Source organism: Stenella coeruleoalba (genome assembly GCF_951394435.1).
Source record: "Stenella coeruleoalba genome assembly, chromosome: 7".
In the NCBI taxonomy this organism is placed as follows: domain Eukaryota; kingdom Metazoa; phylum Chordata; class Mammalia; order Artiodactyla; family Delphinidae; genus Stenella; species Stenella coeruleoalba.
Window position 1 is genome coordinate 69578517 of NC_137153.1, and position 16610 is coordinate 69595126.

Consider the following 16610-nt stretch of genomic DNA (forward strand, 5'->3'; position numbering starts at 1 on the left):
TTTTTCTTATCATCAACCATCACCTTCCTCAGAGCACATACTGAGAATAAGCCTATGAACTTTGTTAGCACCTTACCAGGAGAATTCAGTGAGCCCAGACTCTGCCTGTGTTCCAGTATGGTCTCAAACTTGACATTTCTGAATGCAAATATGTCTGACAAGTGTAAATAAGGGTGTCACACCTCAGAGCAGTACCCATTCCCACCTTGCCGTTCCTTATCATGCGTGTGTCCAGAGGTGAGCACGCCGTTTTCATCTTCTAGTGGCTTCTCAGGTGGAATTTTGTGAAGAGTGCAGTGGTGAGTGCCGTGGTTTCCAAGAGGTAGAAATGGATCTGCTTTCTTCTCCTTGCAGAATTCAGCGCATTTTCAAATACCTTGAAAAGATGCCGGCGTGAGGAAAAGGAACACTCAGTGTTCAGCCAGCGGACAGAAGAGGCGTCTGCCGTACAGTACTTCCAGGTCAGGGGAGCGGTCCCAGGTGGAGCTGAGTCGTTTCAGAGTGACACACACCTGTGAATATACCTGGGCGAGGCGGTGGGTGGAGAGGAGCGTGCAGCGGTGTTTTCTTTTCTTCTGCCGCGCTGTGCGGCATGTGGGATCTTAGTTCCCCGACCAGGGATCCGAACGCATGCTCCCTGCCTTGCAAGCGGGGAGTCTTAACCACTGGACCGCCAGGGAAGTCCTGAGAGTGCGGCGGTTTTTAATGTGTGGTCCTCTGACCAACAGCAGCAGCATCACCCGGATTGGGATCTTGTATCTGTCACTTAGCGAGTTGTCAGGACTTGGGCAAGTTGCTGCATCTTCCTGAGGCTCAGTTTCCTCAGCTGAGGAACATACTTCATCTGATTGTTGTGGTGATTTAATTTGATTAGAGGATGTATGTGAAACACTTAGCATGGTGGCTGGCACATAGAAAACTCTACCGAATTGTAGCCATTACAATGATGATATTTATTACTCACTGTCAATGCTCATGGTTTTATACGTACCACCTCACCCAACCGGCTTGCCTCAGGATCACCACCGTCACTGCCTTCTACCCCACCCCGCCCTCTCCTGGGATTTCTATCCAAGGCCCATCTTTCTCTCTAGGCTGATGGGACTCATCAGGGCCGTCCCTTTTGGCCCTGGCCCCTTTCTCTCTCACTTACCTCTGTTATTCTTGATCTGTGCTCTCTCAGCCTCTGCTTTGGGAGGGGGGACCCTGGGCACCAATCTGGTCAAGATCTAGGTCTGAATCCGCTGTATGGATCAAAGTTCTGAGGTCTCCTTAGAGTTGTGGGCCTTACACATGGGGCCAGTGTGGACAGGTCCCGGGTGTCTCAGAGCCTCGCCCCCCCCGCTGTGTTGGACCAAGCCCGCCTTGACCCAGGTGGCTGTAAGAGCCAAGTACCCGTGAAGGTCCTGCCTCATGGCGTGTTTACCCTCCCTGTCCTTCTCTCTCCCTTACAGTTTTATGGCTGCCTTTCCCAGCAGCAGAACATGATGCAAGATTTTGTGAGGACAGCCACTTACCACAGAGCCATCCTCCAGAACCACACTGACTTTAGAGATAAGGTAATGGTGGCAGCAGGTTATTAATCTCAAACCGTTTTAAGAAGCCTTGTCAGAAACTAGGCTGAGCATTCAGCTTTGATAGAATTACCACACGACCCAGAAATTCCACTTCTGACTGTAGACCGAACTAACTTGAAAGAACTAAAAGCAGGTATCGAGGTGACTATTTGTACGTGAATGTTCATGACAGCACTATTCACAGTAGCCAACACGTGGGAGCTTTCCACACGCCCATCAACTGACAAAGAGATAAACAAAATGTGGTATATCCATTCGATGGAATATTATGAATGTTGTTTCTATTGATATTATTCATATAAAGAACGTAATGCTGATGCACGCTGCAGTGTGGATGAACCATGAACATATGCAGTGAAAGAAGCAGCTACAAAAGCACATATGATTCCATTTATAGGAAACATCTAGAATAGAAATCCATAGCGAGAAGGCAGATTAGTGGTTCCCAGGGGCTGGGGGAGGGCGACTTGGTGGGTACAGGCTTGCCTTTTGGGGTGATGAAAATGTCTCGACAGAGGTTATAGTTGCATAACATAGTAAATGTACCAAGACCCGCTGCATTGTACCCTTTAAAATGGTTGATGGTTAATTTTATGTTATGTGAATTTTACCTCAGTAAAGAAATTAAGTTTTGAGAGCCAGGAACTCAAGAGACTAAATGCACTATGTTTTGGTGCACAGGACAGGTTAGGAGCTGTATTGCTACATAATGAATAGCCCTTATTGTGTCACTTCAGTTTTTTTTTTTTCATGGACTCCACAAGTGCCTGCATTTATTTCCTTCACAAAATGGATCTGAATGGTGAACGATTGCTAACACTCTGTGCAAGTGTTGTCCCTTATTTTCCTACCTGTTAAACAGCCAAGGTGTTCAAGATACTGTACAGCTCATCTCAGAAACAGGATCACTGGTCAGTGAATCAGCAGTCATGGAGTCTAGTTTCATATTTTCCCATTTAAGTAGCTCTGTGGTCTTAGGCAAACACTAGATTTCTCTGGGCCTCACAGTCTCTTCTACTGCCATAGTAATTGTAGACCCGTGGCCTTTGAGATTTGCAGCATGAATTCCCCAGGAGGAATGTGGTAGAACATTGAAATAAGGATCCCAATCCCTGCATCCACACCCATTTGCAAAGTCGTACAGCTGCTCCTTTCATGAAGAGATAGTTTAGTTTTTTATCCCTTATCTCTGTGCAATCCTTGGGATGTACTTTGATCAACAGAATATGATAGAGGTGACGTTGTGTGAGTTTCAGAGCCTAGGCCTTCATGAGTCTTGTGGCTTCTGGGCTCACCCTGGTGGAACCCTGAGACCACCATACTGTGAAGAAGCCCTGTCTAGCCTGCTGGGGGTTGGGAGGTCACTTGGAGGAGTGAGGCAGTCCAGTCAATAGCCAACACCAACTGCCAGGCCAATCACTGAGGCCAGCCTGGACCTTCCTGTCCAACCAGCCCTCCAGCTGAATGCAGGAACATGAATGAGTCTAGGCAAGACCAACCGAGAAACTGCCCAGCCCTCCCACAGAGCTGGGAGAAATAATACATTGGTTCTCGTTCAAGCCACTAAATTGTGTTGTGGTTTATGATGCTGAAATAGTTAATTTAAGTAGAGAGAAGACACATGAAAAAATAGTGATAAATAGGCCCCCAGCTAGAAGTTGATTTGCTCATGGGTTGCTTTCTGCTGTCCTGTCCATTCTGCTATAGAGCCGTCGGAGAATTCTTAATGTTGGGTATATTTTTTCAGTCCCAGAATCTCCATTTGGCTCTTCTTTATGTCGTGTATTTCGTGACTGAGACTGTTTACTTTTCCCTTGATTTCAGTGGTGCTCATGATTGCTGCTCGGAGCGTTATTATAATAGCTACTTGAAGGTTTTTGCCAGATAATTGTAACATCTGTGTCACTGCTGTGTTTGCTTCAGTTGATTATCTATTCCCGGGGAATTGATATTTTCCTGAGTCTTCCTATGCCAAGGAATTTTAGATTGTTTTCCATACATTTTGAATATTATGAGACTCTGGGTCTTGTTTAAAGCCTATGGAGAGAGTTAATATGTCTGATTTAGGATGCATTCAACCTGGTTAGGTTCGGACTGCGTGTTCCATGCCACTAGTTGATTTTCCAAGGTCTCTGGTTCCCGTGTCATTTCACTTTTCAGAGCCTTAGCAGTGCAGCTGGGCTCTGTTCCATGTGCATGTCGCTGGATGGTCAGTCCGGCACCTAGGCAGAGTTCTCAGAGTTTTGATGTGCGAATGATCAGGTCCATGCATGTATAGTTTGAGGGGTGAGTACAGGAATTTATTTTAAAAAATACTTTATGGGGTTTCTTTGCCCAGTTCCTTCCACTCCCTGATCTCCCTGATACTTTCTGGTTCCCTGGGACCCCTTTTGAGTCTCTGGACAAAAAGCTCACTCTGCCGTGCCCGTCTATGACCTCGCCTAGGTATCGCCAAGCAGAGAGAGGACAAAGAGAGGGGAAAAAAGCAGTGGGGCTTGGCCCCAGTTTTTGGGAACTATGGCACCATTGAAGGCAGAGGGAGTTTCCCCTGTCTCATAGTTTGGGCTGATGTGATGCTACGACCCCCACAAGGTTTCTGGGGGCTGGAGCATAGAAGAAGGGAGGAAAGGGACGGAAAAGAAAGCGGGGGGGCAAGGAAGAGGAGGAGAGGGGAGGGGAGAGGAAAAGAAAAAAGAAGAGCAAGGGAAGAACAATTTCCACACTCTCTTTGAGCATTCGGAGTTCCCCTTCTCTCAGCTGGAGCCGGAACAGAGGACACCTCCCGCAGCTCTCTTGCCCGCACCCTGGTGTCCATTTCTGGTGTGTTGAGTTCAGGCCACGGGTGAGGGTAAGGGGGTATGGATCAGTAGTATTTCAAGTTCTGGTCCTCTTTCCCAGTCTCCCTGCTACCATTGACCTTTCAGAGGCTTCAAATAGCTGCTCCATGCATTCCGTCCAGGTTTTAGAGCTGTATTCAGTGGGAGAGTCAGGGTAAAGTGGGCTTTCTCCTGCTTATGCAAAACTGGACATTTTCAAAAAGTCAAATGTAGGTACTCTGGTGGATGAGTGTGTTGGTAAGAGAAAAAGATAAGACCAGAAATGGCCATGCTTGACCAAAGGGTCTCATGTGTCTTGAGGTACCAGGACCCTTGCTTTGCCAGTGGGGCATTCCTGGTGAACGGTGAGGAAGTAATAAGCATTCCTAATGAGGAAGACCAGGTTATGGTAGGTAGGCAAGGTGAGGATGGAGGGGAAAAGCTTGTTTCTTTTGACACCTTACCTGGTGTTCAAGGCTGTGGATAAGCAGTCTTACTGACCTAAGTCTTACAGGTTTCTCATCAATTAAAATAATTCAGCTCTCAACTGTTGATTGTAATACTTTTATTTGGGGAAACTTCTCTCCTTCTGAAATTGCTTAGCTTTCTTTTTTTAAGTTTTTTTTTTTGTGATGTGGATCAATTTTTTAAAGTCTTTTTTGAATTTGTTACAATATTGTGTCTTTTTTTTTTTTAATGTTTTGGTGTTTTGGCCGCAAGGCATGTGCGATCTTAGCTCCCCGAGGGATCGAACCCACACCCCCTACATTAGAAGGCCAAGTATCAACAACTGGGCCGCCAAGGAAGTCCCGAAATTGCTTAGTTTTAATCTATAATCTATTTTCTATTTTCTATATTATCTATAATCTGTTTTTAATTCTGGTTATAGCTTCTAAAGACCACTCCCCCAAATTACTTGCATTTGATGAGTTTTTCAGAGTTTCATATAGATCTTGTCATTCATCTGTAAAAACAAAGATATTGGACCAGATCATCTCTAAGGTCACTCCCACCTCTAAACTCATTTGATTCTACAAAATACCTTTTTCCTGCCAGCCTGAAATGGGTTTTTCTGCCAATGAAATAAAATAGGCATCCATCTGTTGGGGTTTATGAAGGTGATAATTAATCACATGACTGATAATTAATTATATCCCTTTCCCCCTCTGAGTTCTGAACCAGTTTAGAAATAGACACAGATGTCAGGTAGAAATCATAATATCAGCTTTATTTTTGGTAATGCTATTTGCAGAATGGGGCTTGGGCCTGTATCCACATAAGGCTTCCTACCCCTTTTTCCCCCCTCAAACTGAACTTTTCCTCTTACTTGTATGCTGAACATGTGGTCTCCCCAGACAAGTCCACAGCCTGCCCAGCAAGCTTCCACCTGGGGGACTCAAGAGCACATGCTTGGGTGGAGGATCGGCAGGCTGGCCCCTTCCAAGTACCAGCACTATGCAAGCTCAAACCATTTTCCAGCATCACCAGTCAGATAAGTCACTCCTATTAGGAGATAAAAAGAGGAAGGGGAGATGACCTCTGTTGCTTCTAGTACTGCCCACTCCTGGGAATAAGTATCTCCTCCCCACTGGAAACTGAAGGAACAAATTGTCCCAGTTTTAATGTCCCAGGAATCCCCTCAGTCCTAGACAGACTAGGATAGTTGGTCACACTAACTCCAAATCTGTCAAATCCACCACAAATCCAAAATGTTTAAAAATCCTTTTCTGTTTGCTTCATCATACAGAAGACCCTCCTTGAATGACCCCTCAGTCCATGGAGGATGCTACCTTTTTATCAAGCTCTTGTGTTCTTTCTCATTGAAATTGGTTACCTAAAAGGGCATGGGTTTAGAATGATCAATACCAATCGCTATTATTTATTGAGCAACTCAAGTATCTGCAAGCACCATGCTGAGAGCTTTCCATACAGTGTCTGTCTCAGTTCAGGCTGCTATAACAAAAATACCATAGACTGTGTGTCTTAAACAACAAACACTGATTTCTCACAGTCCAAGATCAATGTGCCCGTAGAGCTGGTATCTGGTGAAGGTTCATTTCCTGGCTTGTAGACAGCAGCCTTCTCGCTGTATCCTCACATGGCTGAGAGAGAGAGGAAGCAAGCTCTCCTCTCTTTCTTCTTATAAGGACACTAATCCCATCATGAGGGCTCCACCCTTGTGACCTAATTACCTCCCAAAGGCCACGTATTCAAATACCATCACATTGGGGATTGGGGTTTCAACATGTGGGTTTTGGAGGGCACAAAAATTCAGTCTATAGCAGTTTCCTTTGATCTTCATTACAACTTTATTAGATAAAGACTAATATTTTTGCCATTTTAGAGATGAGAGAACTGAGACCTGGGAATGTTGATAATTTACCTGATTTTATACAACTGATAAATGAGAAAGCCAGAATTTGAACCCAGTTAACCTTACTTTAGAGCCCATGCACATAACCTGTGAAAGGCACTGCCATGGGAAGGTGGGTTGAAATTGCCAAGAGAAACTTTTGTTTCTCTGGGCTTAAGGGTGGAGTGAAAACATTGTGGTTACTTAAACATCCCCATGCAGGTATGGGGCAGCATTGCACTGTGGTTACGTGCATGAGTTCTGGAGCCAGAGAGCTGAGTTCAAACTCCAGCTTGGCCACCTGCTGTGCATGCCATAGACCTTTATCCTGTGTGCCTTGAGGTCTTGAACAGGTTATCTAAAGTCTCTGTGCTTCAATTTCCTTATCTGTGAGCGTAGCAGCTACCTCCTAGAGTCCTTGCAGGATCAAGATGATACAATGCATAGGAAGTGCTTAGTATATTGCCTAAAATATCAACTCAGTCCATAATGGCAAGTATTATTATTATTTATGGTCTTGGGGATGGTGCTATAGTTTCTACCACTGCAGTAATTTTAAATCTTTCAAATCTTGATTTCTTCATTCTGCCTCCTCCATGCCGTTTTAATGAAAATCCTCTCTTGGCCAGAGCACTGCTGGCTGAGAACCCCATTTGGAATCTATCCAGGAAACTGAGGCTGCTGGAACCCACCCCCTCCCCCTCCTCAGAGTTTCTGTTAATTGCCATATGGCTATTTTTAGTTTCTTTTGCGTGTGCACTTGGAACAAGCAGGAAAAGTCCATCCTGCTGAGGGTACTGGGTTGTGTGAGCCGTAGGGTTTTAATTTGGAAATGTTTTGACACTTCATTTGTCAGGGCACCAGTTGCTGGAAACTTGTGAGAGTAAGCAGGAGCCGGGAGCTTATTATTTTTTTAAAATCAGCATTTTCACTAAAGGAGAGCATTCCCAGTTGCAACAGCTGCTTAGTGCATCCAAAAGTGAGGTTGGCTTAGGCAGAAGGGATTCAGGGATTTGAAAGCTTAAAAGAAAACATAAATAACTACAACAAACATGCAAAGCAACCTGTTCAGATTGTCAGCTGATCCTCAGATCTGCAGAGCCTGAGCTGCTGGCTCTTCCAGTTTGAGTTTTCTTTGGTGTGGACTTACCATCAGTTTGGTCGAATGTCCTTGGGTCCATCTCTGATCCTGCACTGAAATTCTCTGACCTTAAAACACTGCTACTACTTTATTTGGTTAACCTGGCACACTAATGAGGCCCAACCTTAATCACTGATGGAATAAAGGCTGTAACACAGGCCTGCCGGGTAGTCGTGCTGGCATGTGTTGAAACAGGTCTTGCTTCCTGAAAAAAATTTTAACCTCTTTAATGAGGTATGAAGCATGTACATAAAGCTGTACATATTTAACGTATACAACTTGCTGAGTTTAGGGATAAGTATACACCCAAGAAACTATCATCACGATCTAGGCCATAACCATATCCATCACTTCCAAAAGTTTCCTCCTGTCCTCTTTATTTATAATGATAACTATTATTATTATTTTGTGATAAGAACACTTAACATAAGATCCACTCTCAGCAAATTTTTAAGTAATAAATACAGTATTGTTAACTGTAGGCACTAAGCTGTGAAATAGATGTCTAAGAAGTAAGAATTGTTCATCTTTTTTAAAAATAAATTTATTTATTTTTGGCTGCGTTGGGTCTTCGTTGCTGCGTGAGGGCTTTCTCTAGTTGCAGCGAGCGGGGGCTACTCTTCGTTGTAAAGTGCGGGCTTCTCATTTTGGTGGCTTCTCTTGTTGCGGAGCACGAGCTGTAGGCGCATGGGCTTCAGTAGTTGTGGCACGTGGGCTTAGTAGTTGTGGTTCACAGGCTGTAGAGTGCAGGCTCAGTAGTTGTGGCACATGGGCTTAGTTGCTCCGTGGCATGCAGGATCTTGCCGGACCAGGGCTTGAACCCGTGTTCCCTGCATTGGTAAGCGGATTCTTAACCATTGCGCCACCAGGGAAGATCAAGAATTATTCATCTTGCATGACTGAAACTTTGCACCCTTTGACTAATACTTTCCTGTTTCCCTCTCTCTCCAGCCCCTGGTTACCACCGATCTACTCTCTGCTTCTAAGAGTTTAACTCTTAGATACTTCATATAAGTGAAATCATGCAGTATTTGTCCCTCTGTGTCTGGCTTCTTTCACTTGGAATGATGTCCTCCAGCTTCACCCATGTCGTGTGTCACGTATGGCAGGATCTCCTTTCTTCTAAGGCAGCACGGTATTCCATTGTGTGCGTATGCCACGGTATCTTTATCCATTCTTCAAATCCTCCACATCTCGCTGCTGAGTGCTGTTAACCATTGACAGCAGCATCCTCATTTAGAACTGTGGAGGGAAGTGGGAAGAAAGGAAGTAACTCACGACTCCTGCTAGGTTCTTTGCATATCTTATCTCATTTTAATCCTTGCATGTTAGTCAGGGTTCTAAGCTGCCAGCATCAGAAACCAACTCTGCTAATTTAAGAAAAAAAGAAAAAAGAATTTCCGAAAAGGATATAGGATCATCAGAGAGCTAGGCGTGGAGGCTACAAGGAGAAAAATAATTTCCAAAATCATGCTGCAGAATTGATCTCTGGGAGACATCCATGCAGCCAGACGTGGGCACCGCAACCTGCATAGGCTTCACCTGCTGCTACCCTGGAGTGTTGTCCTTAGAACCTTTCTCTGTTGTGCTGCTGGAACCGGGAGGTGACCATGACCGCACCTGAGTGGATTCTGTGCTGTCCTGCGTCTGCACACTGTCAGCTTCACAGTGCAAGGTGCATCTTATCAGGAGAGCCCCGGTCATGCCTGTGCTTTAGCTTCAGGGATGCTGGAAAAGAGCAGCAGACACCTGTAACTTCCCAAGTGGGAGGCTGGTACTGCCCCGGAAGTGGGACATTCTCCAAGCACAGGAAGGGGGTTCAGATGCTGAGAGGCACAGAAGAAAGGTAAACGCCCGCCACACCACACGACAAAAAAATTCAAGATATATTATTAGCCTGATAGTACAGAAAAGGGACCAGGGCTACATAAATTTAACTAACTTGCTTTAAGATACACGACTGCTAAGTGGTAGAGCTATATGCGAACTCACATCTGCCGGGACTGCACAGTGATTTTGGGAGCAACATAAAGCCATTCTCTATATGTTCTAGGTTGATAATCAAACTGATATTTTATCTCTGTGATCTTTGGAACATGTATGGGGGCAGGATGTGATAGTGAAAAATGATCTCTGATACATCTATATATCTCTGCCTGTCGTGTGTGTGTGTGTGTGTGTGTGTGTGTGTGTGTGTGTGTGTGTGTGTGTTTCCCTATGGCTTGGACTTCAGAGGCCGTTTGTTTCCTAGGGCTGTCATAACAAATTACCACAAACTAGGTAGCTTAGAACAGCAGAATTTTATTCTCTCACAGTTCCAGAGGTCAGAAGTCCAAAACCAGGGTGTCAGCACACCCATGCTCCCTCTGAAGGCTGCAGGGGAAGATCCTTCCTCGCCTCCTTCTAGTTCCTTGAGGCTGCTGGCAGTCCTTGGTGTTCCTGAGTTGCAGATGCACCACTCCAATCTCTTCTTTGTCACGTGGCATTCTCCCCATGTGTCTGTGTCTCTAATGTAAATTTCTCTCTCCTTGTAATGACTCCAGTCACAATGGATTTAGGGCTCACCCTAATCCAGTATGACGTTATCTTCATTTGCTATATCTGTAAAAACCCTATTTCCCAATAAGGTCACATTCACAGGTTCTGGGTAGACATGAATTTTGGAGGACACTATTTGACCTAGTACCGAGGCCAAGGTTCACGTTAGGTCATATATCACAAAAACTCATCCCTGGGATAAATTCTCTGTAATACAGGTGAGGAGAAAGAGGTAGAAAATGGATGTTGGTCTTAACTGATCTCTTTGGCCCCTTAAGCTCTAAGGGGGTGTCCACATAGATTTCCTGAATGTGAGTAAAGCAGATGGCGTGTCTGTGCCAGGATTCTCCTGAGCTTGAATAAAATCTGCTCCTGTAAGAGTACTGGAGAAAGATGCCAGAATCAGCAGAGGAAAATGCTTTCATTTGGTATGAAAGCAAAGTGCAGCTTTCAAGGAGAGCCAAGAAGACTGAATAAACAGCGATCACAGACTGTCTTTCAGGGCATTTGGGAAGGAGGGAGCTAGGGACTTTAATGCACTAGATGGATTTTCTAGTCAAGATATCTGTGCTCCAAGCCTGTCTCTGTACCTTTCAAGATGCTGACATGTGACCTCTCTTTGGGGTTAATTTTAAAATGGGATAAGAACACTTAACACATGGTGGCTATAAGAATTCAGTGAACTGCTATACCAGAATCTCAGCACAGCATCAGAATTCTGCGGACATACTGGGAAATTGAATCAGAAATCACTGGCACTTGACTGGGCTTATTAGGGTAAACTAGGTTATGCTGCTGTAACAGTCAACCCCCAGACCTCAGTGGTTCAAACCAATAGAGCTTTATATCGTGCTCATTGAATCCATCATAGGTTAGCGAAGGGCTGCGTTTTGTCTCATTCTCACTCAAGGACCCAGGCTGAGGAAGCAGCCTCCATGTGAAACATGACTAGTTCCTGTTGCAGAGGGAAGCGGAGCGTGGCAGAGCACACTCCTTGTTCTTATATCTTCCACCTGAAAGGGACCCATGTTCACTTCTGACCACATTACATGGTCCAAAGCAAGTCATGTGGTCACTCCTAATTCCCAGAGAGCAAGGGATACAATTCTACCATGTGCCCATAAGGAGAACCAGAAATATCTGGTAAGTGGCACTAATGACTATCATACCAGATGCCACTCTTGCAAAATCATTAAAGAAGGGACAGATTGCTAAGGTGAAATTCGCAGTGCCTCAGCTCTGCATGGGAGGGAGCTAGGAAGAAAAGAGGTTTGAAAAAAATCAATATTTCACTGGTATGGTTTTACTGGCTAACTTACTGTGAACTTCTGCCTGGTGGATTCTCTTCCCACTACAGTCAGGGCATTTCAGAAACATCTTAGGGTTGAATTTCTAAACCTTTCCCATTCCCTCTAAGACAGTGCCATGAAGGAAGGGCCAGTTTGGAGCAATGACTGACTTTGTTAAAGGCTTATATAGAAGACTCTGTGCAACAGTAACTTCTGAAGTAGGTGTCTTTGTCTTAATATCTGCTTTCCAGGATAAAAATGGAAGTGGATAAATAGGATAAAGTCAGTATAAAGGAGTTAAATTGCTGTACTAGAACCTGGTCTTTTCCAGCACTGGACCAGGAATTGGGCATGGATGCACTTAAGAGCTTGTGCCTGTATCTTGTTTTTGCTTGATTTCCTGAATCTGAGGTACTGACACACTCAACTCCAGAGTGAGGGCTTAGGTTTAGAATTTAGAAGTTCAGAAACCCGGAAAAGACAGAATCACAGAAAAATGTCAGTGAACATGTTGAATTTTGTTTAAGTAGCACCATTTTCTTAGCCTCAGTCCCGTAAATCACAGATCACGCAGCAAAGGCTTACGTGGTAGTATTTTCTTAGGGAGGGCAATCTCAGTGGAGCAGGAGAGAGGCAGAGCAGAGGGGGGGAGAGCAGGTGTGAGGGAGGGTGTTACCGAGCTTGCCACAACTTGATGAGAGACTGATCACCCGGTGTCACCGGACATCATCAGGGAGGTCATATGAAGCCACTCTGTCTTCAAACAGTTCATCGGGGGAGAAAAGGAGAATGACTTCTCCATTGGCTGCCATCTCCCACTGGTGGAGCACGCCCCCGCAGGGTGTTAACTCCCTACTCTTCATGGTGCACGTGCATGCGTGCCAAGTGGGTACTGTCGTGCCTGCCCCATGCCTCAGCTGCAACAAGGGCACTGCGGTAGGAGGCAAGGGACAAAGTGCATGTGGCGTGAGTGAGGTGGCCACTGTTTTATTGTACCCGTGAGCAATGTGAGGGAACAGGAGAAGCCTCCGCAGCAAACTCCTTCAGCTGTAGCAGCAGCAATGAAACTCAGCTCCATGTTTCAAAGACCAGGACAAGCAATTCCTAGGGCCACTCTGGCCGGCCAGCAAGGCGAGCGTTCCATTCTGGCATGCTACAAAAACTGAAGGTGTTATAAACATCCCCCAAGCCGGGAACCTGGGAGTCAGGCTAGACTTTTTCTTTTCCTTTCCAGTTTCCAAATTCTTTAGCTGCTTTTAGTCCAGCATTTTTGCAACTCCTTCTCTTCCCCTTTGTCCCACAGCTGATTCTTTATTCTCATTGTTACTGTATCTTTCCTGGAGGATTGCAAATGTTTTCCAATTAGTTTCCCTACTTGTCCCAGTTAAGATAGCTTTGGCCTCCAGCAGGAGGAAATCCCTACTTAAATTGGCTAAAATGTTGGAGGTAGTATGATTCTGAGGTGTTTTAATCCAGTTTCTCTGAGCATCACATTTCAATTTAACCACGTCCAAGAAAGAAGAAGCATCTTTCTTACGTCTGTCTTAGAAGGGGGAAAACCTTTCCAGTAGCTCCCAACAAACTTCCCCTCAGGTCTCCTTAACAATATTTTATCACACACGCAAGTGTAGTGATCACTGGCAAGAGAAACGGAACCACTTACGATTGCCCTGGACCAATCAGGATCCCCTCCCTGGGACTGGGGATGGTTATCCACAGAGGAGGATAAATACTCAATAAAGTGAGGTTCTGATAGGAAGTAAGGCTTCCCTGCACCCTCTGATCCTGTGTCCTCCAGTCCACACCACCACTATGATGCTGCTGAAACACAACTATGAAATAATTCTTCCACTGAAAACTCTTCTACGATCCTTCTTTGCTTAAAGATTAAGTCCAAGCTCTTAGTGGCGTATACAAGACCAGCTACAAGCAAGCATCAGGTTTTGCTCTTGCCATGTTCATTTCTCAGCCATGCCCCCTACTTGTACCTCTAACACACACATCATGCTCCTGAGAAGATTTGCTGCCTCCCAGACATGACTGGCTCTACCATTCTTGGGTGCCTTTGTTCAGACTGCTCTCAGTCTGGAGCTCTTGCCACCCCCTCCATTCAGACGGCACACGTTGACGTACCTCTTGATTTTCACTCCTCGGGTCATCTCAGTGAAGTATTTCCAGAATCCTTGGTAGAGTAGACTAATCCTCCTTCATAGTTTCACTGGGTCTATTATATAATACTATCCTTGCCACTGTAACACATCATTATGCTTCTCCCTACTAGACAGTCATGTTATTTTCATCTTTGCATTCCCAGCATCTAGCAGTATTTGGCACAATGGGTAATAGAAGGCACTTTTGATGTCTGATGAATGATTGAGTGCCTGAGGGTTTAGAGCTGAGTGAGCTAGTCTGAGTCTATTGGCAGCATATGAAGGGGGTTAATCATGGAGAGAGAAGGTAGGAGTGATTAGCATCTTTGTATTTTCTGTAATAATAGAGAAAAATAGTTGGAGAACTGGTGAAAGGGTGGTTAAAAGATTGGTGAAGGGTTTATCTGTCGTCTGCCAGAAGAGCAGGTGGAATGAAACAAGGCTGCTCATAAGTATTATTTATTCATTATTTAAATACAGGCAACCCTTTTGTTGAAAGCAAGTTTCACTGCACAGAGATGCAGAGTTCTGTCTTATGGGGAGCTATCACAGCAGAATTCTTCTGCCGTAGAGAAAGTTCTAATTATCTGAACAAGATTTACGCCTAAGCTGCGAAGGCCATCAAGGATGTCTTCTGCAGCTCTTGAAGGGATTTGGAATTTTCCTTTCTTTGACAAACCCTAGAGGAAGAGATGTGATGGACTGCAAAAGGCTGTGTAGTTCTCTCATTCTGTTTCTGCTCGGAAGCTGTTCAGTCACCCTGTTGGTCAACAATTTGGATGTTGGAATAGTTGGGTGCAGTCTGTGGGGTAGGGAGCCCATGGCAGGTAACTATGATGATAAAGTACATGACAGTGGAAAAGCATGGGGTACTTGTAACTTGGGGTGATTCAGTGGAGATATCTACAGATATAATAAAATAATGGCTGGGAGAAGCAGCAATGGCTGTGGAAGAGCCAGGTGGGTAGGACACAATTTCGGAGTATAAGGCATACAGAAATGACAGTTGGGGTATTGCAATTCAGAGCAGCCGTTGATATGCTCAAGCAAATAAAGAAAGAATGAATAAATAATAAATGGCATAACTGGAAGAATTGAGTGTGGGGTAATCAGGACCTCAGTATCGGAAGACAGTTATAAAACTGTAGGGTGAAAAGAAGGCTAAATGGGACAAACATTACTGTAGCCTGAACAACACAGAAAATAGAATTGAAAATGAAGGGAGTATCTAAGAGCATAGGGTTTCAACTAGGTACGTTTGTTTTTATCTCATCTCTGCCATTTTTTTATTTTATTTTATTTTTTGTGGTACGCGGGCCTCTCACTGTTGTGGCCTCTCCCTCTGCGGAGCACAGGCTCCGGACGCGCAGGCTTAGTGGCCATGGCTCACGGGCCCAGCCACTCCGCGGCATGTGGGATCTTCCCGGGCCGGGGCACGAACCCGCATCCCCTGAATCGGCAGGTGGACTCTCAACCACTGTGCCACCAGGGAAGCCCCTCTGCCATTTATTAAGTGTATGACTTCAACTCCATCTGATTCTCAGTCTCTTTATGTGCAACATGGAGAAAATAATGGTACCCACATTAGATAGTTGTCATCATGAGTAAATAAGGTAAAAGTACTAAGCAAGCATAGTACATAATAAGTATAAAAATAATGGTACATATTTATTTTTACTTTATTAGTCAAGGGTAGTTTTGTTTCATGTTTTCTTAAGGACCTGGATGTTCTTTGTTAATTTTAACCTAGTGAATCCAAATAAATAGCTTTGAACCCTCTTGGGGTTGTTAGACCTGTTCAGACATTTTTGCAGGATTTCTTTGCCTAGGAAGCCATAAAAGCATGTAATTAAAATCATCTGTACAAGCAAAATGACCTTATATTTTTAATACTTCAAGAATTTTATTTACAAATAGATTCACGGAACTTTTGGCCACTGTTACATGGATCAATTGTTGACTTTTCCCCATTAGTCCTGACAAGAATTTCATACCATTTTCTGGTGCTGCCCCATATAAGCCCCAAATTAGCCATTTTTATAGTTACTGCCTGTGTATCCAGGGGAAGCTGAGGATGAATTCTCTCTCTAGAGGAACATTGTATACTAGAGCTAACTGGATTGTAACGTAATGACAATATGACAATGTCCAAAGAAAGTCATCCTTTGAAGGATGCTTAAGATCACAAGCTTGAAGAGGATGCGTTACGCTGGTAGAAGCTACGTTCTCAGGGAGGTAACAGATTTGCGCTGTATCTTTTGGATCATGAATCTGTTCCCTATCTGTGGTAGTGAGACACATTTTTATTATTCAGTTTGTCTAACAAAGATTTAGTGAGTGTTTTTACTGTGTGCCAGACCCCATGCTATATCAGGGATTCAGTAGTGACCAAGAAGCAGATAGAAGTCTCTCCTTTAATGAAGGGGAGGGAGCAGAAATTAATCAAATAATCCCTCTTTGAATGAAAAATTATAACTGTGATGAATGTTATGAAGGAAGGGTTTGAGTAAGTGATGATAAGAAAGCGTAGAGCTGGGGCTTCCCTGGTGGCGCAGTGGTTGAGAGTGTGCCTGCTGATGCAGGAGACACGGGTTCGTGCCCCGGTCCAGGAAGATCCCACACGCCATGGAGCGGCTGGGCCCGTGAGCCATGGCCTCTGAGCCTACGCATCTGGAGCCTGTGCTCCGCAACGGGAGAGGCCACAACAGTGAGAGGCCCGCGTACTGACAAAAAAAAAAAAAAAAAA

At 44.6% G+C, this 16610-nt stretch overlaps 1 protein-coding gene across 2 annotated transcripts in view; it reads left to right on the forward strand.

Annotated features, from left to right (window-relative positions):
• LOC307189514 (histone-arginine methyltransferase CARM1-like) overlaps window positions 1–16610 on the forward strand; it is a 288148-nt gene that overhangs the window by 182138 nt on the left and 89400 nt on the right. For both annotated transcript variants that reach the window (XM_079927678.1, XM_079927677.1), the window contains exons 3-4: window positions 355–461; window positions 1455–1559. In XM_079927678.1, the coding sequence (XP_079783804.1) occupies window positions 1485–1559 (75 nt within the window). In that variant the 5' untranslated portion in view covers window positions 355–461; window positions 1455–1484. The remainder of the gene's footprint in view (window positions 1–354; window positions 462–1454; window positions 1560–16610) is intronic.